Below are 26,855 nucleotides of genomic sequence, written 5' to 3'. Positions count from 1 at the left end.
TGGACACAGGAAATGATAGTTATTTCCTACATGCAATGTCCAATATTCATGAAAATGTATATTTCTGTCATTTGCCTTCTGGTAAATGTATTACTGAATTAATATTTCACTTATGTAGTTTCCCCAACATTCATTCAGCAGCAGCGGTGCGCTGCTGCTGAATGAATGTAGGGGAAACACTGCTTTCCTCTGTCCTTCTCCTGCTGTTTGTTGTTGCTAGACAGGTATCTATTATTATTGTTGTTGTTGCTGTTGTTGTTCTGCTTCTTTTTGTCTCCACCCCCCACTCCTTTCTCTCTCTCTCAACCCAACTGGTCAAAGCAGATGGCCGCCCACCAAGAGCCAGGTTCTGCTTGAGGTTTCTTCCTGTTAAAGACAAGTTTTTCCTTACTGCTGTTGCCAAGTGCTTGCTCATGGGGGAATTGTTGGGTCTCTCTGTAAATTAAAGAGTATGGTCGAGACCTGCTGTATGTGAAAAGTGCCCTGAGATGACTTTTGTTGTGATTTGGCACCGTATAAATAAATAAATTGAAATTGAAATTGATTAAACTCACTGGTGACATCTTGCGCTACCTCCTGAATACAGTACACACCAAGTTTTGTTCAAATCCGATGAAAGGGGGACAAATGGCGGAACTTTGAGTGCGCAATTATTGTAATGCTGCAGGCTTTCTGATGATGAAACAAGTGTGTGATTTGTCTCACTACTTCATTAAACAGAATTTAACAAGCTTTGACTTTGCTCACCTTTGTGAAGTCTGAACCCTGTTTGTTTTTGAAAATCAAAATTAACCACCGCACACTGTAATGACTTTACTGTGACTTTATTAAGAGTGAACAATGCGTTTCGCCTGTAGCTTCTTCAGGTTCGCTCAGTACAACTGCTGAGTACTCACAGGTGTCATAAATACATTTGAGTCACATGACTAATTATCACAGTCTTCATTTTCTCAAAGTGAACATTTTACAAAGGGCACGAAAATGAAAATATACATATTACAAAAAACATAACATGATTAATGTTGCACAAAGTTACAAGAATTACACCATTTTATATAATTAAACTTCATTACATCCTGTAAACAACTGACTGAATAGGATGGGTAAAATTCCTTAAGCAGAATGGACTACAGGTCCTACAGCTGTCCCTCTACATCACTAAATGGGAAGGGTGAGTGCCAGGGGCTCATCTCATCTCTCCCTAAGAGTCCAAATAGCCTGTGGAGAGAAATACAAGTTAATATTTACATATCTCAGACGAAAAACTCAAATCCTGTGTTTCATAAAGTTAACATACTTATATCACCGAAAAGAGCTCAAATACTATGTGTCATATGGTTAACATTTTCATATCACAGAAAAGAACTCAAATCCTGTGTTTCATTAAGTCCATAAGGTTCAATAGTATTCAATCCAAAATACCTCTCTTCTTAAGAGCTGGTTAATCAAGTTACCACCTCTTGGATTGGGTCGCACTCTTTCAATGCTGATAAATTTGAGGGACGTAGCCAACCCATGGTTTTTCTCCTTGTAGTGTCTAGCAATGGCATAATCCATATTACAATTTCTAATGGCAGCCTTATGTTCAGCAACTCTTAGTTTGAGATGGCGCTTTGTTTGGCCTACATACATTAAGCCACATGGGCATTTCAAGATATATATGACGTGTAGAGAGACAGTTAATGAATTCTTTTATGTCATATTTCTTTCCTGTATGAGGGTGATTAAATGTCTTGGTATCAAATGTGTTTGAACAGTGTGCACTGTTCAATTGCGATGTGACGGGACAGAGTGCACAGTAAACTCGGCAGCCACACATTTCTCTGTTCTCTATTTCTCTGTTTTGTGTCTTTAGGTTTGGCTAACCCATTGTTGTTAACTTTGGAGCTACACCCCTTTACTTTTCCAGCATTTGGGGAAATAACAGACATGACTTTTTAGGATTTAATAACTGACACACTGTAGTCTGTATTGTACATTTACTGCCAGACTGACAACTTACTACTAACCTTTTCCTCTGCCCCGCTTGCATCCACCGTTATTTCTCTGCCCCTCGCTCTTTCCCACTCGCTACGCAAACATACTCCTTAACGGAGCCACGCTACCAATAGTTTCCCAGGCAATGACAGAGGTTGACTCATGTGCTGGCACAGCGCTGCACAGAGACTCCTAAATGCTATCGATTTTCGAATGAATGGATATTCATTCGGATATCAAATATTATATGGCGGGGGCTCTCGTTGTGTCAGGTCATTATGGAGAAACACAGATTCAGTAAACGTTCAGTAAACGTTGAGTACAGTTAGACCCAGCAGTCTCCATTAGGTTGAGCGAGTTCAAAGTTGTGAAAACAACGAGGGTGTTTTGAATACACCCCCATTTTCACAGGTAATTTGTTAGTCTGTTTCTCTTGCCGCAGGAAATAATGGATTACTCCTGGAAAGCTATTGATGTAGCACTTTTCTCCTTATGAAATAACATGGAGATTATTCGACCAATGAGAATTTAGTCAGATGAGAGCATATCGACCCAACTACTTGACCAGTCGACCAGCAGACTACAACCCTAGAAACCAGCAACCCAAGGCATTTACCTAAGGCGTTTGTGCATTCTACCAGTAGCCTGTACCTCCAAGCAAGTTCAGCTTAGTCTGGATCTCTTGGGGTTAGCTCAGGTTCACTGAGTGCAACACTGTCCATCCTGGATAACCAGTATCATGAAGCTAGTTATCAACTGGTTGTTGACTCTGTATCTTCTAGCTTCATGTATGTTCATGTGAAAGAGGCAGGTGTGTTAATATCAAAATATATTGCTCTTTTTTTACTTCACTTTATTGTAAACTCAAGACATTTGTTGTCTGGATCCTGATGACTGTCCCAGTGATCTGATTGGTCAGTGGTTGGGGTGTTGACAGGTTGTGATCCGATCCTCTGAAGTTAACCTGCTCTGGAGCATGTTAGCTGTTCAGCATAAGCTACCATGGTGATCTACCCAGGTTAAAGTGATCCAGCTTCCTGATACTGGAAAACCTGAGTTAAAAAACTGAGGCTTGGGGAAAAAAAACTGACTGAGTGATGCACATGCACGAGTGAATGTGCATGCAGGTAACGTCGGGTGGTTAACTCTGTTAGATGCGAGAGATTTAAAATATTAAGTCATCTTTCAATGTATCGATCTGGACTCAGAAGCTGTTTGCTGTTGAGCGATCTGAAGCATTCAGATTTTTGATTTTTGCCGGAGTTAATTTTGAGCAGTTTTTCCCGTCTCTTTGTTTGATGGAGGGCAGCACGCCCAAACAACAGGTGATCCAAACCGAGAAAATAGAATTAAATATTCGAGTCAACCAGCCAAACGATTCATATGGGACATAGAAAGCAGTCCAGAGAACTCACCTGCGCATCTCTCTCTGCCAAAGTCAAAAACTAATATTATGGAGGATGGGTATTGGGGTTAGCATCTTGCTTGAAAACCTTTTGGCATCAGTGAGCAGTTTCTGTCTGAGATTGTGGACCGAAGAAACAAACTTCTCCCCATATACTGGGAGTTTAAGCAGCAAAAGAAAAGCAGGGTAAGACTTGTTGCTGATAAACTATACATTGATGGCAAACTATACAAAGATATTAATATTACACTCTGGCTTTTTCCACCAACTGATACTTTTGGGCCTTAACGTGGATGAACGATGCATGAAGAGGATATCTAAACTATGATCTTATGTTGACTTGTGACTCTCGTGACTTTATTTATTTTTTGAAGATTCTGGCCCACCCACTATCACTTGCTTACCAGTTATTCTTTTAGCACTAGGCTCATGCTACTCTTAAATTTGTTTTGTGTTGTTGTGTTTATGTTTGTTTGTTTATTTGTACATGCATTTATAAACAAGCAATAGTAGAGTACAAGATTATTAATAAAGTTCTATGTGCAGGCATTATATATTCTTTTTTTAAGTTATGAATAATGAGACCCTTTGTATTGCCAGTTACAATTGTAATGGGCTTGCCAATACTATGAAAAGACTTGAGATATATACTTGGTTGAATAACAAAAAGGTTTGATATAACATGTCTACAAGAGACACATTCTACTCAAGAAGAGGAAGCAAGGTGGGTACGAGAATGGAGGAGGCACATCTTTTTTAATCATGGGTCAAGAAATCAGAGAGGTGTTGCAATTCTGTTAAGAGAGCATCTAAATTATTGTTTACATAAGATGGAACATGATATGGATGGTCAATTAATTAGTTTAGATGTTACAATAAAGAATTTACACTGTATAATATGATCCAGTGTTATCCAGTGTTCGATAGTTATCGTCGGGGACTTTAACACAGTCCTTGACCCAACTAAAGATAAAACAGGAGATGGAAGAGATTGTCAAGGTCAAAAACGCAATGCTATTGCATCTATGATGTCAGCTGTGGACTTAGTTGATATATGGAGGTTAAAGAATCCAGATATAATCAGATACACTTGGCGAAGAATCTCCATGGCCAGTAGAATAGACTTTTTCCTTCTTTCTCCCTAATCACAAAAGTTAGTCAAGTAGTGATAGCTGAAAGATTCCGTTATGATCACCATCTTATTATATCAAAATTTGATCTCTCTGAAATTAACAGGGGAAGAGGTTATTGGAAATTTAACCAATCATTACTGGAAGATAAGACTTTTGTTTCAATAACAAGACAATTTATTCTGGAATTTTTCTCTATAAATAATGGCTCTGCAAATCCACTCAGTGCATGGGATGCTTTTAAGTGTGCATTTCGAGGTCATGCTTTAAAGTATTCTTCTTGGAAACATAAACAAATGTACACTGTAAAAGCCAATAGTATACCTTACTAGAAATAACATGGCAAGTTTACTAGATGTTAAAGAAAATGTTGAGTTTACTATCGGTGGTTAATTGTTGTGAAAATAGAGGTGGCACTAGTTCACAGAAATACTATTATTCAAATGAACTTACTCAGAGAGTCTAAATTGTTACTTGAAATAATGAACAGTAGGTGGACCCCCATGGAGGTAAATCGCCATTTAAGAAGACACTGAAGAAGTGCATATGGCTGTTTTCCACTCTCCCACACAGCCCATGTTGATGAAGAAGAGGTGTGAGGAAGACAATCTTAGTGTCAAGGTAAAAAAAAAAATATTTGCAGAATGTTTAACTTTGCGTAATGTCTTTTAGTTATTGTCAATTTCCAGACTGCCTCCGTCAAAATCAGGGTCCCCACAGATTCTTAAAACATCTTAAAATATATGTCTTGTCTTATTGTAACGCATCTAATAATGGGACAAGACCACAACAAATAAAAACAACAAAGTCCAGCCCTCTGCAGAGCAACCACAGTTGACATTAACACCTGAATACAAGTTGAACTTTGTGAAGCTTCCCTGTTTGACAAAACGCAGTATTTTTTTTATTTCAGCTGTCATGCGATCAGATATTTCTTCTTACTTGTAAGATTAATTTAACTGGAAAGTCCTCCTTATTCTAAACAAAATGAGGTACAGCACTCCATGGTTTTATAGAAATGTGATTGATTAAACGGATGTTCTAATCATAAATGCTTGTGATCTATAGCGCTACACACTGGAAAATCACTATTTAGGGCTCGACACCAACAGCGTCCCATCATCCCGGGACGGTAGAAAATGTTTTCGGGACGAACAGAGATCTTCCCTGGGACACCTTCGGGATTTAAGGGATTTTATATTTAAAATTTTTATTATCTATTTTAAACTATCACTTAACAAATGACAAACTGAACCACGTGCTGACTACAGTGGAGAGCGTCTTCTCATGCTGTTACTACAGTTACTATCACATATCAGCGCAAGACCTGGAATGTTCCAGCGGTACCTGTACATCTGTCCCCTCAGTCACAAACTGCTTGCTGGCAGGACCTTGCAAATATGTTGCGCTGGTTAAACAAAACACAGCTTCCCCGGCTGTGTGTGAGTGTATCAGCTAAAACATACATTTGGACAATTTCAGTATATTATTGTGGTCTTTTAAACACTTACCAAGTCGGGCAGGTCAAGTCATAAAAAATTACATTCTGATTAATAGCGCATGAGTGGTGAAATAATATATCATTAATGAGGTAAATATTAATTACATTCTCTAAAATGTGAACATAGCAGAACAGAGCTGACAAACTGATTCAAAGGTATGGCACTTCATAATTAGTGTGCTAGCTTCAGCAAGTCACAGTTACACAATCTTCATTTACTTCTCTATTATTCTTCCACGAAATGTTCGCTATGTCATCATTTGAAAACAGTTTAAGATATCATAGAAAGAGAAAGTAAAAGTTGAATGTTTTTCTTAAAGGCTTGTGTCATGCATTTCCTTTTCTATTACAAATACCATTAAAGACCTCACCCGTAAATGTTTCTGTCCCCCCACTGTCTGTCTGTCCCTCGCTCTCTCTCTGTCCAGCCCCCCACCTCTCAATCTCTCCATCTCTCTCTCCCTCCCTCTTAGTAATCTGATGTAACAGAACTGTGTACAGTGGAACTCCATGGCCCTCCAGTCCTTCTCTGTGATGACCCTGAAGAATTTTTTTGAAATGCTTCTTAAGTAATGTTACCAGTTAGTTAGAAACAGGTCCTGACTGTTATGAATGTTTTGGGGGATGGTTGTTGCATTGTTCAGGGACAGGTGTGAATGGTCCTGGTGTGGGGAGGTAAATGTTCTGGGGGGATGGAAGTACTTCTTTAGGTATGATAAGTAGAGAGCATAATAGGCTAGTCAAACAGTATTGTGTGAATTTAGTGAAATATGTAAATGAATTAGGATTAATTTGCACTGATAATATTTAGCCTGGAAAATACTTGGCTCTCAATCCTGAACACTTGATCCCCCACCTTATCTATTCCTTCAGGTTATCTCATACAATGTAATACTTATATGTATCATCAATACATATATTTATTATTATTTGTTTTTACTTTTTCCATTTCTGAATGCAACCAGCAAAGACAGGTCTTCTATGCAGTGTGCAGGATGTCACTGTTGCCATCCGAAATGGAGAGAGTGATTTTGAAATGGAATCAGACAACACTGATGTGAGTGACGAAGAGGCAGATGAAGATGCCAGTGAAGTGGACGAAAAAACCCAACAACCCACTGACTTTCCAGCCAGTGATTATCATCGAGCCCCAATCAAACAAACACACCAAGCCCCGTGACAAGGTATCGCTCGCTGAAAAATCGCACATTTTCCAGTGAAGATGAAGAGAGGACGCTGCAGACACTGCAATAAAGGATAAACCAACAAGCTATGCAGCAAGTGTGATGTTCATCTTTCCTTTTCAGAAGAAAAGAAGTGTCTTTGGGACCATCACTGCAAATAAACATGGCTGAACACTGGGATGGAGATGAAATTCAGTTTTGTAAATACAATTTTATTCTGTTTTTTACAAATTAATAAATGACTATTCATAAAAAAAATATGACTATTATGTGATTATTATTCATGTTATATACTGTTATGGGGCTAAATAAGAAGACAACCCTGCAAATTAACCCTTAGTTGTTCTGTATATTTGTTCAGAGAATGTGAGTAAGAATACAGAAATTCTGCTCCCACCTAGGCCCAACGTTGTAATATTACAACATTTCCGTAAAAACGTACTAAAATGTAAATAATTCAAAAACCCTTTAATTTCTGCATCAGAGGCCTCCTACAACAACATCTGAAAGGTGAAAGTGCTCATTTTTTCCATAATTTGGGCTTTACAGGGTTAAGGATAACATCTGTGGATGTGGCAGTTGTTCCATCTTCATTCAAAAGTTGCACAATATTTTTTCTGGGTATATTTCTATTTTGAAGTTGCAAAAAATGTTTGGTGCATTTTTCACCGTATTCCATCCATGTAGCTTTGCTTCTATATATACTCCCTTTAATCTTATTCTGATATAGCCTCTTTAATTCTTTTGCTTCAGATCCAATAATTGTAGATCATCATCAACAGAACTAGATCTATTCTCATCCAAATGAGTTCAAATATTTTGTAACTCCTCCAGCAGTGTTTTTTCTGTATTATACACTGTAAATTCTAACATGTTGAGTTTACTTGAAAAAAGTTTGGAAACCAATTGCCTCACTTTTACCCAGCAAACTTCAAAGCCAAATTAAAGTTAAATTAATAAACAACTAAAACTTAGTTGAACATATTGTTTTCGAGTAAGTTTACTCTTAGATTTCATGTAAAATTATTGAATGATTGTAAGTAAGTTTAGTCTTGGACCTTAAGTTATCTTACTAAAGACTTGTATGTGGTATAACACCATTACTTCCACTCAATTAACTTAGTTATAGATAGCTTTAAATCCTATTTAACTCAATATGTTTGAGTTAAAATTGGATGAAGTGAGGCGATCGGTTTCCAAACTTTTTTCAAGTAAACTCAACATGTTAGATTATGTTGCCACAATTAGCTTTAACTTTCAGTGGAAAAGCAATCAAAAAGTGAAACAACCTTGAACTTTAACAAGTTTACTAACAATTCTTTGAAAATCATCCTCTCATATACAAAAATAACTCTCATGTAATGGTTCAGATGGCTTATATTGGCCATAAAGCCCTCCACAAGCCCCCTTTCTTGGAAAGCTAACATTCCAACATGCTGCCAAAATGAGATTTAAGTTTCAGCAGGTAAAAAGGTAAAGTTCAACAAGACAATGAACCGTTCTCTCATGTACAAAAATCCTCTCCATACGATAATAAACAGTAGTTTTTAGGGTTTACCTTGGCCATAAAGCTCTTCAACATTCAGAGTTCAGGGCATAGAGTGAGCCAAATAAGAGACATACAGCTTTTGGCAGATCTCGCAGATTATCGACCATGATCTGTCCCTCCAGAATGATCGCTCTTTCACATTCAAAGTGTTGTGAGTTCAGAGTTGGGCCTGGTTCTTGTTGAGGGATGACTGGGAGCACTGCAACTGCAACTTGGCTTAAGTCAGCATCTGCATCTTCAGCCTAAGAAAAGGGGGGAAATCTGTTATATATCCTTAATGCACCTGGTCACCACTCTTAGTACACTACTATAATGTTTAAATATTTATTTGACTGGTCAAGGATGTGCTTTACGTACCGGATTGATAAGCAGTTTTGGTAGAGTAGTAGTACCGTTAAAATCTCAACAATACCCATCCCTGTCATTTAGGAATGAGATCGCATAAAGGTATGAATCGAGATCTTAATACGATTAATGGTGCAGCCCTACTACAACATACAACACAACTCCTTTCATAATGACACAACAACTTCCTCCTTTATGTCCTGACTTCAAAACTAAGCAATACAAATAATTGTTTGTGAATTGTACTAATATGAATGATACTAATGCATTACCGCTGGTAACATTACTAAAGAAGCATTTCAAAAAAAATTCTTCAGGGTCATCACAGAGAAGGACTGGAAGGCCATGGAGTTCCACTGTACACAGTTCTGTTACATCAGATTACTAAGAGGGAGGGAGAGAGAGATGGAGAGATTGAGAGGTGGGGGGCTGGACAGAGAGAGAGCGACGGACAGACAGACAGTGGGGCGACAGAAACATTTATGGGTGAGGTCTTTAATGGTATTTGTAATAGAAAAGGAAATGCATGACACAAGCCTTTAAGAAAAACATTCAACTTTTACTTCCTCTTTCTATGATATCTTAAACTGTTTTAAAATGATGACACAGAGAACATTTCGTGGAAGAATAATAGAGAAGTAAATGAAGATTGTGTAACTGTGACTTGCTGAAGCTAGCACACTAATTATGAAGTGCCATACCTTTGAATCAGTTTGTCAGCTCTGTTCTGCTATGTTCACATTTTAGAGAATGTAATTAATATTTACCTCATTAATGATATATTATTTCACCACTCATCCGCTACTAATCAGAATGTAATATTTTATGACTTGACCCGCCCGACTTGGTAAGTGTTTAAAAGACCACAATAATATACTGAAATTGTCCAAATGTATGTTTTAGCTGATACACTCACACACAGCTGGGCAGCGCTGTGTTTTGTTTAACCAGCGCAACATATTTGCAAGGTCCTGCCAGCAAGCAGTTTGTGACTGAGGGGACAGATGTACAGGTACCGCTGGAACATTCCAGGTCTTGTGCTGATGTGTGATAGTAACTATAGTAACAGCATGAGAAGACGCGCTCCACTGTAGTCAGCACGTGGTTCAGTTTGTCATTTGCTAAGTGATAGTTTAAAATAGATAAATGAAAATTAGATATAAAATCCCTTTAATCCCAAAGGTGTCCCGGGGAAGATCTCTGTTCATCCTGAAAACATTTTCTACGGTCCCGGGATGATGGGACGCTGTTGGTGTCGAGCCCTAAATAGTGATTTTCCAGTGTGTAGCGCTATAGATCACAAGCATTTATGATTAGAACATCCGTTTAATCAATCACATTTCTATAAAACCATGGAGTGCTGTACCTCATTTTGTTTAGAATAAGGAGGACTTTCCAGTTAAATTAATCTTAAAAGTAAGAAGAAATATCTGATCGCATGACAGCTGAAATAAAAAAATACTGCGTTTTGTCAAACAGGGAAGATTCACAAAGTTCAACTTGTATTCAGGTGTTAATGTCAACTGTGGTTGCTCTGCAGAGGGCTGGACTTTGTTGTTTTTATTTGTTGTGGTCTTGTCCCATTGTTAGATGCGTTACAATAAGACAAGTCATATATTTTAAGATGTTTTAAGAATCTGTGGGGACCCTGATTTTGACGGAGGCGGTCTGGAAATTGACAGAGGTGGTCGCCTTGAAATTCTCTAATTAGGAAAAACTCTTGGAGCTCTGAAGAAACACGCTCAGCCTGCTAAATGAAAATGGCAGTGATCGAGGCCTGAGTAACGTTGATAACTTAACTCATTGTTTTATATCAAGATTTGCTGACTTAGGCTGGACGCTAACGTTAGCTAGCTAACATGAATGCAGCAATATATGATGAATTGAACAATAACTAAAAGACATTACGCAAAAGTTAAACATTCTGCAAATAATTTTTTTTTACCTTGACACTAGGATTGTCTTCCTTGCACCTCTTCTTCATCAACATGGGCTGTGTGGGAGAGTGGAAAACAGCCATATGCATTTCTTCAGTGTCTTCATAAATGGCGATTTACCTCCATGGGGGGAGGGGTGTTAACTCCACCTACTGTTCATTATTTCAAGTAACAACTTGGACTCTCTGAGTAAGTTCATTTGAATAATAGTATTTCTGTGAACTAGTGCCACCTCTATTTTCACAACAATTAACCACCAATAGTAAACTCAACATTTTGTTTAAAATCTAGTAAACTTGCCATGTTATTTCTAGTAAGGTATACTATTTGCTTTTACAGTGTGTTGTGCATCCTCCAAAACATTTATTTCAGCTCAAAATGGTTGTTTGGTGGTCCAGATCCACTTCATTAATTCTGGAGTACAAAATTTTGGAGAAGAACAGTCCAGGTGAAGCGCTCGTTCTTGCCATAGGGAAGGAGCTGACGAGTCAAACTTGGAGGCTCTATTACACTCCTATAAAGCAGCAAATACCCACTATATGACTAAGAACCACAACTATCACTTTAACTACACAGAATGTGCCATATGTTATTAATAAAGGAAAAATAGAAAAAGAGAGCTAATCCATATTACCTCAGACTCCATTTTGAGAGCAGGCCAGAGGTCCATGAGCTCGTTCACTGGTGGTCTTCACTATGGTCTGTCACCGCAGGGCAAATGTGGTCTGCATCATCTTTTTAATGAGGGGTAGGTTCTTCTCAGTCTTCTTGACTTCTTCAACAATTTTCTGCCTCAACTGCTCAAGACTTGAGGGATCCTCTCTTTGGGGAAAGTTGGGTAGAGAGCTGACTTCTGCTCACCTGGGTCTTTTAATGTTGGAGTGTAAAGATTCACTGTCAGGATTGCTTCTACTTCTTTTTCCAGCATTTACAGTGACCTCCTGACATCCAGTCCGTCTCATCTTGTTCCTGTAATTGCCCATCTTAAACTTGATACTGTTCTTCCATTCATTGCAGCCAGTCTCAGATCCTGCTTCCCTCAAGCAGGGATGTTTGGCCACAAGAGCCTCAGCTGCCACTGCTATCTCTTTACTACTTGGGTAAGCCTTGAAGCTATATATTGTGGATGCAAGCTTTTCTATAATGTTGTGCTTTAGGTCTCTTGTCAACTTAAGGTGTTTGTTGTTGTTCTCAAATTCAGTATTTCCTTCTCTAAGTTTCAGCTCAACATCAAATGAAAATGTGGGAACTGGAAAAGGACTTCGAGGCCATCTGCTTAGACGTTGTGGAGATGACACACTTGAAAGTGTTTCAGTAGATGCAAGAGAGCTGGAATCTTGTGCAAGTGAGATATTTTCAACAGCTTTTTGTGGCAACTCCTCAATGTCAGCAAGGGAAGTAAGTTTTCCATCAAAGTCTGGATCTTCATATTGCAAACTGAAGTCAAGGTCTAGTTCCAACTTGTTCCAACTGCATCCCCACAACCCATGATCCTTCATGTTATTGAGACAAACTGGGTTAGAAAGAGACATTCAGGTCATTAAAAGGTTATTCTTAAAATATAGAGATTATGAACTGCTTGATTACATTCAGTAATAAATAAAGATACAATAATTGATTAATAAAGAACTACTCACCATTGGCTGGTCTCAGTTCTGTTTCACACTTGTATGAACCGCTTGGGAGTCAACAGCAGGAAGCCATCTATCTTGTATGCTGAGAGTGGGACTGTATCATTGAGACCAGACTGCAGGTGGATGGACAGATTGCCTGTGTGGCTGACAGCTCATAGGACTGAAGACGTTCTACATACCAGGAGTTATAATCACAACACAGAAAAGAAACATTGTGATTCACAAGGTAGATCTGTTCTATTTTGCAAAATTTAGACAGTCCACCACTGACTCCGACAGACAGAAACATACCACAGACATAGTCTGTGCCATCAATGGTCACCTTCGATGTCTGGTAGATTGTGTCAGTAGTTGTTTGTGTTCTAATATGTACTTACGTTACTTCTGTTAGGCCTGAAACCAGAACAGAGTCAACCCAGGATGCTTCTGTTCTTGGCTTGAAAAATGATGGAGCAGCAAGATGATATGCCATCATATGTTGGTCTCTGATTGCCACTGTCTTAAAAATATTTTTGAAGTTTTGAGCATCATGCACCACTCTTTTGAAAAAGTGGTGTTTCAGCCTCAAATCGCATGGTCCAAAGGTGCAGCAGGGGCCCAAAATACTTGACTAGGGTGGGATAATGCTCCACATAGTGATGTTTAGGATGAAGCCTAATCTCAGGGAAAACCTCTACCAGTACCTGCCTATGATCACTGATTTTGCACTCAAAATAGTCTAAGGTTTCATCACTAAATGATGGGCACAATGCTAACTCCACCACCTCTTTCAATTCCATCAAAACTGCCCATGCACCATCACCCTCTGGTACTACACTGCCTACAAGCAATGGAAGCAATCAGAGCAGAGTGGCATTTTCATGCCCATTGCCCCCTATTGATCCTCTAGCTTGGCTGAGGTCTATCTACTTTATCAGTGTGCTGATACAGGAATGATGCAATCTTTTGGCTCAAATACCATAAAGTACTTCAGCCGGATCATCTCCTTAATGCAAAGAGAAAGCTCCAGAGGAACGATACCTTCCAGGAGATCATGTAGTATATCTTGAGGAAAGCCTGTGATTGGATGGAAGTAATTAAGTAATTAATTAACTCACACAAGACACAGCCACCTTTAAGACCAAAGTGGCTGCTCAAAGTGTCACTTTCTTGAATATTTTCTACATGACTGGCTTTGGTTCTCTGAGAAAACTGTTTCTCGAAACTGTTCTCCTGTGGCCATACAGAATCTGCAAACATAGTCTGCTTTAAACGACACTACAAAGCCACTTAATCCATGGGCAGCCAGATTGTCAGCAGAAACACAAAAGATGGTGCCCTTGATATTCTGACCAACTCTTTCAATGAAGACACCATCCTGTTCAGGAGTATGAACATCAATGGAGCAAGTACAGCTGCATATCCATACTTATGGAGGTCTGTCACTTTTGCTAGTATTGCTAGCTGTATAGCTTTTAATACTGATCGGTATTTTGGTGGCACCTGAATCATGGCACCTGAAGGATGGGAACATACATGATGGGATGTCCAGGTTGCTCCAACTGATACTCTGCCGGTATTAATTCTGCGCTTGGGTGAAGACAACTCTGCACCTTTAGAGGTAGCAGCAAATAGAACACTGGAGTCCATGACAGCACTAACTACTTCATCCAGTGTAGGTTCTGCAATATTGTGCCCATTTCTCTGCAATATGTCACTAACTGCCTCCTTGATCAATGGCTGAGATAAGGTGAAGATCTGATTCAAGTGGTCCACTATTTCTTGTGTAGCTGTGTTTGAGACATGGAGGATAGCCTGCATCTTTAGGAATAGGGAAGATACATTCATTTTGAGTTGATTTTTTAGATTGTCAGTGTCATACTGATCATCATCCCCCCACTTCTATGTTCTGGCTGGGACATTCTTCATGCAAATCACTCGTGACCTCAGAAATACTGGCTTGGAGATTCTGGGAGTCCTCACTGACAATGTCACTTCGAAAGTATGATGCAAGACTTGCTTGGTGTGCTCTACTTTTATGGGAATTGAATGATGAGTACACATTTGTGTGACAGTTACAATCCTTATATGGGCATGCCAGTGTTTCATGCTTTCTGAGATGACAGAGGAGAACAGAATCAGAAAAAGGTTGCTGAAATGTGCGTAAAGGGCATTTAAACACAGGCCCCTGACTCTGCTCTGCACTACTGCTAAGTTGTGCCGTATGATATCTTGACAAATAAGTTCTCAGTGCATTAAGCATCTGAAATGTACACATGCAATCATTATAGAGGCATGGGCTAACACTGGAAGAGTGGCTGTGCTGCAGTCTGTAGTGTTAAAATAATTGTATTCTGGCAGTGAAAGAAGCTGAAAATAACTCACACAACCAAATCAAACTGGAGCCAGCAACCTGAAAGGCAAGAAAAAAACTGTAAGAAAGTTTAAGCCTGCGTGAAAAACATTCAAATCAGAATATCTTACACTTGCAACTGAGTACAAGTTCATTACTATCAGGTTACAAAAACATGACCATGGAATATAGCTTACACTTTCAGAATGGCAATATGTGAATGTGTTAAATAGGGTGTCTATAGATGGAGAAGTGTATATGTAATACTTTTTAACATCTTTTTAAGAAAAATCTTGAATGAAATTTTTGACTTATTTTTGGACAAATCATCTTTCTTTATTGCAGGCAAGTGTAAAGGTAAGTACCCATCCAAGAACTGTTATTGTATGGATTCATCCATACTGTTAAAAGATTTGTTTAGATCAAACTGCAAGTAAATCAGGCACCACAATAACTTTTCCACCCCCCCCCCCCCCCCCCCCGGTAAGTAACTGCCTTTTGCCTTTGTAGAGCAGATGTGTGTGCAGCAACAAGACAGAGCCTAGCATGATCAATATAAACCCATGTTTTCTCAGAATACATCCTTATGTTACTGTTTTTTACTGTTTATCTGTTGAACTTATTAATGGTTAAAGCCCTCGGACTCCACTGTTTAGAAAGGCTGCAAGTGTTTAACAGTGAACTGGTTAAGAGCCCTATGGCATCATTCATCCTCTCCTCTGTCTCCGTCAAAGACGTTGTATTTAAGTTCATGTTTGGCTTTTTTGATAAATTGCTCGTACTGTCTCCCTGACTGATGGATTTCGTTGCACTTAGGGCAGAGAACAGTTGTAGTAAAGTCGAGTAAAGTTAAACCTAAGGTCTGTTTCATTTTGTCTGCTGGTTTTGTGTGTGTGTGTGTGTTTGTGTGAGACAGTGCTGCGCTGCTATTGAAAGCATATACGGAAAACACTGAAGCACATGAAATACACAACCATGTAAATCTTAGTTATTTACCAGCCACTTGGCTGGTGACTCCAATTTATTTTTCCACTAAACCCAAAATTTACCTGCATTTGGCACTTGGCGGGTGTAAAATTTTGACCCTGTGTATTCACTTGGCGTTTTATTTTTCTTTCATGTACAATACTTGCCCAAAATTGCCCCCCAATAAACATCTAGATATTTGTCTCGGTCACATCCCTAAATATAACGTTAATTTCTATTCGGTTTAACCAGCTCATTTCACTTACCTAACAATTAATCATGGCGTGTTTCCCCAGCTCCGAACTCCTCACTAAGCTTCCAACTATGACTGTTTTCCATGAAGTTACAAATACAACACTTTGTTATAATCTGTCTATCCCAACAAGTTGAAATTAACATGGTGTTCATTCAATACACACATAGCCATCCGCATCTTGTGGCTGATTATGGGCAAAACGACTTACCTTAGTGAGGTGAGGTTGTGTTGGCTTGCTAACTGTTAGCTGGTATCTTCTATTTTGTTTTAAATTTCAGTACATGGGCTGTAACTTCAGCTTGGCAGTGCAAGACTGCCACCCACTGGTTAACAAGGCACACTACTTAAATGGTCTGCTGCAGTCAGTCAGACTTTCATCCTCTAATGTTAAGTTATTCTCATTTTGATTTTGAATAGATCATTAGCGCAAACATGTTTCAATGATGAAATGTGGGTGATAAGGTCACACTACAAAATAGTGGAGTGAGATGTCTGTCCTCCCTCCTTTTCTCTGCTGTCAACATACCATATGTCAACTCAGACCAGGAGGGCCGCCGAGCTTGCAATACGCTGGCGGAAACTCTGAAAAGTGACTGTCCTACTTTGGTAACAACCACATCTCTAGCTATGAATATTGTAAATTAACATTATACAGTAACATTGCACAAATAATTCAAGCATTTCTGTTAATCTCCTGAGTCAACTGCTGGATAATGTTAGCTAGCAATTATCTGGCTAACATCAAAGTTAGCTCAACATTATTAATCTCAAAGTATCAACAAATGTTTTTTAAAAAAAGAAATGTGAAGAAATGTGAATATTAACACTTACAGTGAGACCAATGATGCTGATTACTGCGGAAAATTAAGAGTGCAGATCCACCTCACTGCTGGCATTTCTGGTGCTTTCCTTTCCTTTTCCTGCCAAATCCCGCGTTCCCATACCCTTGTCACATTTCTTCTTCTTCTTTTTGGTTTTTAACAGTGGTTAGAAACCAGCGTATGAGGTGCATTACCGGCACCCTCTGCTCCGGAGTGTGGATCAGACATTAAGAATCATACCCCTTTATCCTGTCTGTCTAATAAACTCAAAGAAAACTCTACTGCTCGGCCCACTTGGCAGGTTCATTAAAGTTTTAATGCTGAGCTCCCGATCTCCAGTCCTCCTGAGTTCTTCCTTCATTGTCTTTCTTGATGATACTTAGTACAATCTATGATTATATGCATAATAATCTCCTCAGCCTGACAGTGCTCACATAAACCGGTTGGATGCTTTCCTATTATCCTTCACCACACGCAATAACGTTACTGATATTACTGACGTCAGACACACGCTAATGTTGAAACGATAGAAATGAGTACAGTGAAATTATACTTTTAAATGGTGCTTATTTAATACACAAAATAGTTCAAGTCAATCAAAAATTATCAGTTTAATTAACTCAAAAAGGAAGAAAATGTCACAAGAACTCAAAATATTTACGTTAGTAGAATTTTTTTTAAATTAAGTTTACACTACTTAATCTATTTAATTATTTTGAACATTCGGGTTTACAGCGTACAAAGATCTACCGAGTTATCTTTGATGGAGTAAACCAGTAGTGAAGCCCGTTAGAGGGTTATGCACATACTCATAGAACTGGAGTTACATCCAGGTAACTACTATTTTTTATATTGTTGTGTAGGTTACATATTCAATCAATCATACAATCATTATGTCTGCAACTGCAGTTGTTTTTGTTATATTATCCAGAGTCAATATCCCCTTGCCACATGTTATTATGATCAAAACATTTTGTCTCTGACCCATAGACAGAAGCTGGAGAAACTGCAGAGAAACAGGGTGAGGGAGTGGAATGAGAGAGATCACCAGCTTCCAGAGAAAAGGTGGTGTAGCTGAGGGGAATCTAGAGCAGGCAAACAAACAAACACCCCCACCTCCACCTCTCCACCAGCCCCTGTGTTGTCTCCCTGCCCACTCCCCCAGCCCCCAGGACGATGTCTCTCTGATGTCCACTCCCTCGCTGCCAGCAACATGAGGAGAGGCCTTGGGGCTCCTCCCTTGCACTCCATTGCCCCGTCACTGACACCCACTGCTGACCCAGCCACATACCCCATTCCCCAGGCTGGATTATACATCACAACCAACCAGATAAAATGTGAGCTGGAGAGACTTCACTGGGGCAAGGCTGCAGGACCAGACGGCATCAGCCCGTGTGTGTTGAAGGCTTGTGCGGACCAGTTATGTGGAGTGCTCCAGCACCTGTTCAACATGAGTCTGCACCTCAGGAGAGTTCCTGTATTATGGAAAACATATCTGGTGCCAGTGCCTAAGAAGGGGTGCCTTACGGTTCTCAGTGACTACAGGCCAATTGCATTAGTGTCCCACATAATGAAGGTCATGGACAGACTGGTCCTAACACACCTCAAACCACTTGTGAGCCCTTCATTAGACCCCTTGCAGTTTGCGTGTCAGCCACATGTGAGTGTTGATGACGTAATTATATTCCTGCTGCAGAGGGCCTATTCCCACCTCAACAGACTCAACAGCTCGGTGAGGATAACATTCTTTAACTTCTCAAATGCCTTTAATACAATCCAGCCCAGGCTGCTGAAGGAAAACTGGAGGTTATGCAGGTGGATGCCCCCATGATCTCATGGACTACCTAACAGGCAGACTGTAGTCTGAGGCTACAGGGCTGTGTGTCTGCATGCCTGGTGTGCAATATTGGGGCTCCCCAGGGGACTGTGCTGTGTCCCTTCCTGTTCACCCTCTACACATCAGATTTCAGGTACATCTGTGAATCATGTCATCTGCCGAAATTCGCGGATGACACTGCCATTGTGGGATGTGTGGAGGATGGACAGAAGGGGGAGTATAGGGGCCTGGTGGACCACTTTGTGAAGTGGTGTGGGGAAAACCACCTGCAGCTGAACATGGCCAAGACCAAGGAGATCATGGTGGACTTTAGAAAGAAGAAAGCTCTACTTGCTCCAGTCTGCATCAGTGGGAGGAATGTGGAGATCGTTAATACTGACAAATACCTGACTGTTTTTTTGTGAGCATATACATAACATACTGTATGTACTCTTCTCCATCTTTATGTCATCTTTTCCTCCCCTGCTCCCCAGGCACTAATATTTCCTCATCCTCCCTCATCCTCTTCCTTACCTCCACCCTTTTCCTCCTCTAATCCCTGTCAGTCCTTTGCCCTCTCTTTCCTCTGCCCTTTCTCAGTAAAGTTAACAGTCCTAGTAATCTTATCCTTCAGCTGCAAAATGAGAGCTGGAAAAATAAAAGGTTTAACTCATGGACATAGTTATTTTTGAGTTTTTAACCGTGAGAGTTTTGAGTTGAGTTGACCGACTCGTAATATGAGCTTTATCTCTTAATCCCCTTACCTCTTGGTCCAAGTCATCATAATCATAACTGTCTCCATAAATGTTGATGTCCAGGTTCTCCCAGTCTGTCTCACTGTTCAGATCGTAGTTCTCCATGTCAAAAGCTTCATCATCTGGTTCACCTAGAGGGGCTGCCATGCCAAGGCCTGGACCCACGAAGATCAGGACCAAGGCCAGAGCCACCATCAGAGACTGCAGAGACATCCTCAGCTCAAACATGGAGACCACCTGCAAGCATCAAGATTGGGTTGTACTGTTGTACCCCCTTCATTGTCTCTCAAACAAGACATTTACATTATACAATTAAAAATGTGTATATAGTGGGTATTTAATTGGCAGATTCCAGTTTTTCCAGACTCAACATGTTTAAATTTTACTACTCTTACTGGGAAACCACATCAAAAGTGGCCGTCTGTCCACAGGACCAGCTGTCTGTCAGCAGAAGCTACTGAACTGAGAGGACAGCAGCCAGCTGAACTGTCTTCACCAGTCAGACTGACAGGCTGACAGCTCCACAGGAAGTGAGCAACATTGGGCCTCATGCAAGAACCACTTGTACAAACAGATTTGTTCATAAGATGAACATACAAGTAATTTATTTATTTGTGGCATTCATCAGTTTTCTCTTACTTAGAATCTTGTAGGTACGAATAAAATTTACTAGCGCTCCAGACCTGTTGGATACATGTCATGAACAGATCATCTCTTTTTTTCTTCACATGGGAGAAACACTAGTTTAAATATGATAGAAAAATGAAATATATAACTAAAACAAAGGTAATACAACATTAATATTCTATTTACCATATCATCATCATGGATGCCAATTTACTGAAAGGTTTTTTGATTCAGCTATAGGAAACTTCTCTCACTCTGACAGCTGCCTCTGTGCCTCTCTGCTGGTATCTGTCATCTTCTGTTGCAGCTGACAGTATAACGTCACCTGTAGACTATAATATTCTCTCCTCTAATATCTTTGTGACTGTCACATCCCTTGGCTGCCTTCCATCATGGACAGCTTTGCTTTAGAAAGATGTTTTTTAGCATCTGACTTCACGTCCAAGCATTCCATTTTTATTCTGTCACAGTGCAGAGCTACTCTGATGACATGTTAGCTGGATTCATATTTTCTAATTGTTTCAAATCCCCTACTACTGACACTTCTAAAGATTGGGTCCCATATTACTGAAACTCCTAAAGATTGGGTCCCCTACTATTGACACTCCTAAAGTTCGGGTCCCCTACTACTGACACTCCTTTGTGAATGAAACTTGCCCACAAACAGAGTGGAACATGGAGCCTTATATGGTACTTTTAGGGGTGTGGATTATGCTAATGATCATATCTCATGAACATACACCTACTCATGAACAAGTGGCATTCATCAGGCTAAAACTAGCGATTTACTACAAGTTCAGGCAGTTAAGAGAGTTTGTTGAATCCCACTTGGAACACTCACACTACACTACAAGCTACTCACTACACGCATGTTTGTATGTGTTTATTCACTGGGAATCTGCCTATATAATCTATGTGTTTATTTTGTTAATTGGATGTACGAATGTTTATCCATGATGGACATTGGAGACATGATGATGACTGCATGCAGCCGGTGTGCATAGTGAGCAAGAGGTTTGCAGCATAAATGTTGTTGTTACTGTATGTTACTGAAAAACGACCACAAGTGAATCTTTCGTTTACTTGCTTCATGTTTAGAGGTTGAAATCCCATTCCAATCCCTTTATTCATTTCAGTTCAAAGATTTGTAGTCACTGACTATGTAGTTTGTTCACTTTTTTCCAAAGTTAAGCAGTCACAACACAGTTCAATTGCACTTCAGTATTTACAACAGTAAGTGAACACATCACAAGTTGTTAACATGACGAATGTACAGCACTTCTGACTGTCTTCAGTTCAGTAGTATATTCAGTCTGTTGCTAGTCGAGGCAGTCACATTCAGTTCAGTACAAAGCACTACACAGACAGATAATAGCTCAATAGCATATTATTTAGTAGTGTAGTTCATTTTTGAGGAACATACTGAATAGGTACAGAGCCTACACAAATAGCTGCTGTAGGTAAGCTGTGACCCCTTAATGCAGAAGTGTAAATACATGTTAAAATGTACCAGAGAACTATATCCTGAAGGTCTGAGATCCATTACTTCTTCATTCTGGATGAACTGTTGCATTTGGAAGTCCTCAACTCATTTTTTTTTAGACTCAACAATATTATATTTTTTTCAATTATCTAGGTTATTTGTCATGTCTGTTTACCTTCTGAGATGATTTAAGAGTTTGCATAGCAGTCCTGCTACTTCCTGATAGTGAGCCAAAAGAGCATTGTTCACTGTTTGGTCAGAATGCCAGAGGAATGTTTGCTTTGTAAGCTGACATGAGTGTGTGAGTATTGGCCTGCTGGGACAGCTCTACAAACATTAGTGCCAGGGTGAAAAGAGAGCTCTGGCTATACTGTTGTAATTTATATCCTGTTCATAAATGGACATTTGATTACACACTGGCCATTCTCATGCTATTGATTGGAGCACAAAGGTCCATAACAGCTGTAGCATATCTGAATGGTCATCATCAAACCGACTGACATGCTATAGTCACCTAAAGACTAGAACTGCAGATAAAGAACCTACAGTTTACATGGAAGTTACACTACAGACCTACAGTGTGTAATGCAGAGTACTACTCTGTCATTGAAAAACAGTGAAAATAGAGCAGTTCTTAATCCTGCACTGCACTATAAGCTGTCTGCACACAGGAAGAATTAAGAATTCCAGCAGTGATTAAACTAGTCACTGCAACACAGACAAATATCCGAAATAAAGTAGAATATATCTCTCTTTAACCTGAAACCTATCTCTTTTTTTTATCCAGAAACACTCTCAACTATCAGCAAATTGTCATCACACTCGGTGTTTCTGAAGTGACAAAAAACATTATTTTCACCTGCCTGAATAACACGAGGAAACAAAAAGGCTAGCAATCATGGAAGAAAACTTACTGCTTTGTTTCCTCTGTATGTTTCTGAAGATTTTGCAACCTTCAGTTCTTCTACTCCTGTGGCTACTCTTTGCTGCTTCATCCCCTGGGGTCTCTCAGACTGGTCCCAGAGTCCCTGCAGGCCCCTGTTGTTCACTTAGCCTCAGTGTGGCTTGTGGACAATGTGTCATTATGAGGGAAGAGGAGGGGGGATGACGCTGCAGAAAGAGAGGGGGGTTGTGCAGGTCATTTCAATGTGTATTCAGCTGTCACCAGTTTTTAAGACTGAAGTTGAGGAGAGCATGCCACCATGAATAGCACATCACTCAAAAACAGTTTTAATACAGTACCTTCATAACTTATGGAATTGTTTTAAAGCCAGTCAGTGAAGGCAGCAGGAAAATCTCTATAATTTATTCACATAAACGGAGGATTTATTTCATCAGGTCTTTCTGTTTGGAAGATACTGGGGCTGTTCATACTGTATTCTAACTTAAATGTTTCCAAATGTATTTGGTGGTGCCAGGTGAAGAGTTTTCTTGTCTTCCTCTTTTACACTACGCTTTTCAAGGTAGTCAAAGAAGCTTTACATAAGTTAAAAGGATCATAAAAAACCCACACTAAAAGCACGAGGTAGCACACAACATTAATCACACATTAAAAGCAGTTCTTAAAAGGTGAGTTCTTATTATTCTTTTTGGAACATAGACATATCAGATGTGTGTTTCAGAGGGAGTGGGCAGCTATGGAGAAAGCTCTGTCACCCCAGGCCCAAGGCTTGGTTCTGAATGGCGGAAACAGGAGGTCAGCATCAAAGTGGGGGTGGTGGAGCAAGTCGGTGAGGTGGGCAGGGGTCGGGTTATGGAGGTCTTTGTAAGTGGGAAGGACTTTGAATTGAATCCGTTGTGGAACAAGGAGCCAGTGGATGTGGTCACACGAGTGGGAGCAGGTGAACAGGTGAGCAGCAGACTTTTGGATGTACTGGAGTTTATTTAGAATCTTGGATGGTGTGCCATAAAGAGTGCTTTTACAGTAGTCAATTCTGGATATTATGAAAGCATGGATCAAAATTTCTGCAGTAGAGAAGGAGAATGATGGGTGGTGACAAGCTATGTTTTTCAGGTGGAAAAAGGCAGTTCTGGTGATTAGATTGACGTGGTGTTAAAAAGAGAGGGTGCTGTCAAAAAATTACTCCAAGGTTGCAGATGTGTGGGTAGGAAGTGTGGTGGAAATCTGAAAATAAAAAGCTGACAATGACTAAGTTGTCTTTTAATGGTAAATGGACTGTACTTGTATAGCGCCTTTCTAGTCTTCCGACCACTCAAAGCACTTTTACACCACGAATCACATTCACCCATTCACATGCTGAATGGGTACAGGGGCTACCATGCAAGGTCCTAACCTGCCCATCAGAGGAAGCTAACCATTCACACACATTCATACACTGATGGCACAGCCATCAGGAGCAATTTGGGGTTAAGTGTCTTGCCCAAGGACACATCGGCATCTGGACTGGAGGAGCCGGGAATCGATCGCCGATCTTCCGATTAGTGGACGACCCGCTCTACCTCCTGAGCCACAGCCGCCCAAGGTTAATGAAAAACCTTGCAAATGATCAGCATACAGTCACAGAGTGCAATTGCAGACTGATGTTGGTTAAAAAAGCGTATATGCATTTTATAGACAAGGAGTGAGGAAGGCAGTGTATGGTACAGTACACACAGAGAAGCAGAACAACAACAGCAACAACAACAGCAACAACAGCAATAACAATAGATACATGACTAGCAACAACAAACAGCAGCAACAGCAGGAATAGCAGGAGGACATCTCCATGTCAGCGTGGTCCATGGGGTTTCCTGTGGATGAGAAAGCACAGAGAACTCCGGGGTAGAAGTCAAGTTAGTAACATGCATTAATGGTAAATGAATACATACAGATGGAGGAGAGGAGAGAAGAGCTCAGTGCATCAATGGAGGTCCCCCGGCAGTCTAGGCCTATAGCAGCATAACTAAGGGCTGGTCCAAGGCGAGCTTGGTCGGCCCAAACTATAAGCTTTATCAAAAAGGAAAGCTTTAAGCCTACTCTTAAACATAGAGAGGGTGTCTGCCCCCTGGACCGAATCTGGAAGATGGTTCCCCAAGAGAGGAGCCTGATAGCTGAAGGCTCTGCTTCCCATTCTACTTTTGGAGACTGTAGGAACCACCAGTAAGCCTGCATTCTAGGAGCACAGTGTTCTAGTGGGGTAATAGGGTACTATGAGCTCTTTAAGATATGATGGTGTCTGACCATTAAGGGCTTTGTAGGTGAGGAGAGGGATTTAAAATTCAATTCTGGATTTTACAGGAAGCCAATGCAGCGAAGTTAAGATGGGAGAAATATATCTTTTCCTAGTTTTTCTCAGTCCACGTGCAGCTGCATTCTGGACCAGCTGGAGAGTCTTTAGAGACTTATTAGGGCAGCCTGATAATGATGAATTGCAATAATCCAGCCTGGAAGTAACAAATGCGTGGACTATTTTTTCTGCATCTTTTTGAGAAAGGATGTGCCTGATTTTTGCAATATTACGTAAGTGAAAAAAGTATTTGAAATTTGTTTTATGTGGGAGTTGGAGGACATATCCTGATCAAAAATAACTCCCAGATTCCTAACAGTGGTGCTGGAGGCCGGGGTAATGTCATCTAGAGTAGCTATATCATTAGATAATGTGTTTCTAACGTGTTTAGGGCCAAGCACAATAACTTCAGTTTTGTCTCAGTTTAGTAGCAGGTTGCAGGTCATCCAGGTCTTTATGTCCTTAAGGCATGCTTGGAGTTTAGTTAACTGATTGGTTTCATCTGGCTTCATTAATAGATATATTTGGGTATCATTTGCATAGCAATGAAAATGAGTGTTTCTGAATAATATTACCTAAAGGAAGCATATACAAGGTGAATAGTATTGGTCCAAAAACAGAACCTTGTGGAACTTCGTGTCTAACTTTTGCCTTCATGGAGGATTCATCATTAACATGTACAAACTGAAATCGGTCCGATAAATAGGACTTAAACCAGCTTAACACGCATTCATTTAATGCCAATTAAATGTTCCAGTCTCTGTAATAGGATGTGATGATCAGTTGTGTCAAATGCGGCACTAAGGTCTAACAAGACAAGCACAGATACAAGTCCTTTGTCCGAAGCAGTCAGGAGGTCATTTGTGACCTTCACCAGTGCTGTCTCTGTGCTATGATGTGCTCTAAATCCTGACTGAAAATCTTCAAATAAACTATTGTTATGTAGTAAGTCACACAACTGATCAACGACTGCTAAGACTGCTTAGAGAGAAATGGAAGAATAGATATGGGTCTATAGTTGGGTAAGACGCCTGAATCGAGAGTAGGCTTCTTAAGAGAAGGTTTAATTACAGCTACTTTAAAGGACTGTGGTACATAGCCTGTTACTAAAGACAGACTGATCATATCTAGTAAAGAAGTGCTAACTAAGGGTAAGACTTCCGTAAGCAGCCTAGTTGGGATGGGGTCTAAGAGACAGGTTGATGGTTTAGATGAAGAAATTGTTTAAATTAATTCAGGAAGATCAAAAGAAAAATAGTCTAAATATATATCACGTTTAACAGCAGTTGACAGCAGGAGGTAATGAATTTTATCTCTAATAGTCAGAATTTTATCATTAAAGAAGCTCATGAAGTCATTACTTCTGAGAGCTATAGGAATACATGGATCAATAGAGTTATGACTCTTTGTCAGCTTGGCCAAAGTGCTGAAAAGAAACCTAGGGCTGTTTTTATTCTCCTCTATTAATGATGACTAATAGGTGGCTCTGGCATTACAGAGGGCCTGCCTATATGTTTTAAGACTATCTTGTCAGACTAAGTGAGATTCCTCTAGTTTGGTGGAACGCAAAATCCTTTAAAATTCCTGATGTTTGCTTTAATTTGTGGGTTTGGGAGTTATACCATGAAGCTAACCTCTTATGTTTTATTATTTTCCTTTTTAAAGGAGCAATGGAGTTGAGTGTTATTCGCAATGAACCTGCGGCACAATTAACAAGATTATCAATTTGGGAGGGACTAAAATTAGCGTAAGAGTCCTCTGTTGTATTGAGACATGCCACTGAATCCAATACTGATGGAATTGCTTCCTTAAATTAAGGTACAGCACTCTCAGATAGACACCTAGTGAAGACATTTTTGTCTAATGGCATGTAATCCAGTAATAGGAATTCAAAAGTTATCAAGTAATGG

The 26,855-nt window shown here is 39.9% G+C and overlaps 1 protein-coding gene and 1 long non-coding RNA gene across 5 annotated transcripts in view; both read right to left on the bottom strand.

The window, feature by feature from the left end:
* optc (opticin) overlaps window positions 1–22,802 on the bottom strand; it is a 47,520-nt gene extending 24,718 nt beyond the window's left edge. For both annotated transcript variants that reach the window (XM_044349475.1, XM_044349476.1), the window contains exons 1-2: window positions 22,633–22,802; window positions 19,618–19,845 (exon numbers count right to left, since the gene is read on the bottom strand). In XM_044349475.1, the coding sequence (XP_044205410.1) occupies window positions 19,618–19,845; window positions 22,633–22,713 (309 nt within the window). In that variant the 5' untranslated portion in view covers window positions 22,714–22,802. The remainder of the gene's footprint in view (window positions 1–19,617; window positions 19,846–22,632) is intronic.
* Window positions 8,533–12,737, bottom strand: LOC122981001. 3 transcript variants are annotated; one of them, XR_006403138.1, is made up of 5 exons: window positions 12,666–12,737; window positions 11,663–12,541; window positions 11,037–11,542; window positions 9,104–9,520; window positions 8,533–8,988 (listed from the first exon to the last, which is right to left on the bottom strand). It is a non-coding gene; the product is annotated as an uncharacterized LOC122981001 (long non-coding RNA). The 3 variants fall into 3 exon arrangements; XR_006403140.1 differs by having other exon boundaries at window positions 9,104–9,475; XR_006403139.1 differs by having other exon boundaries at window positions 11,037–11,084.
* Window positions 22,803–26,855: the final 4,053 nt, after the last annotated feature.

This window comes from Thunnus albacares, chromosome 4 (genome assembly GCF_914725855.1).
Source record: "Thunnus albacares chromosome 4, fThuAlb1.1, whole genome shotgun sequence".
Taxonomy (NCBI): domain Eukaryota; kingdom Metazoa; phylum Chordata; class Actinopteri; order Scombriformes; family Scombridae; genus Thunnus; species Thunnus albacares.
This window is presented reverse-complemented; position numbering and strand designations above follow the sequence as displayed.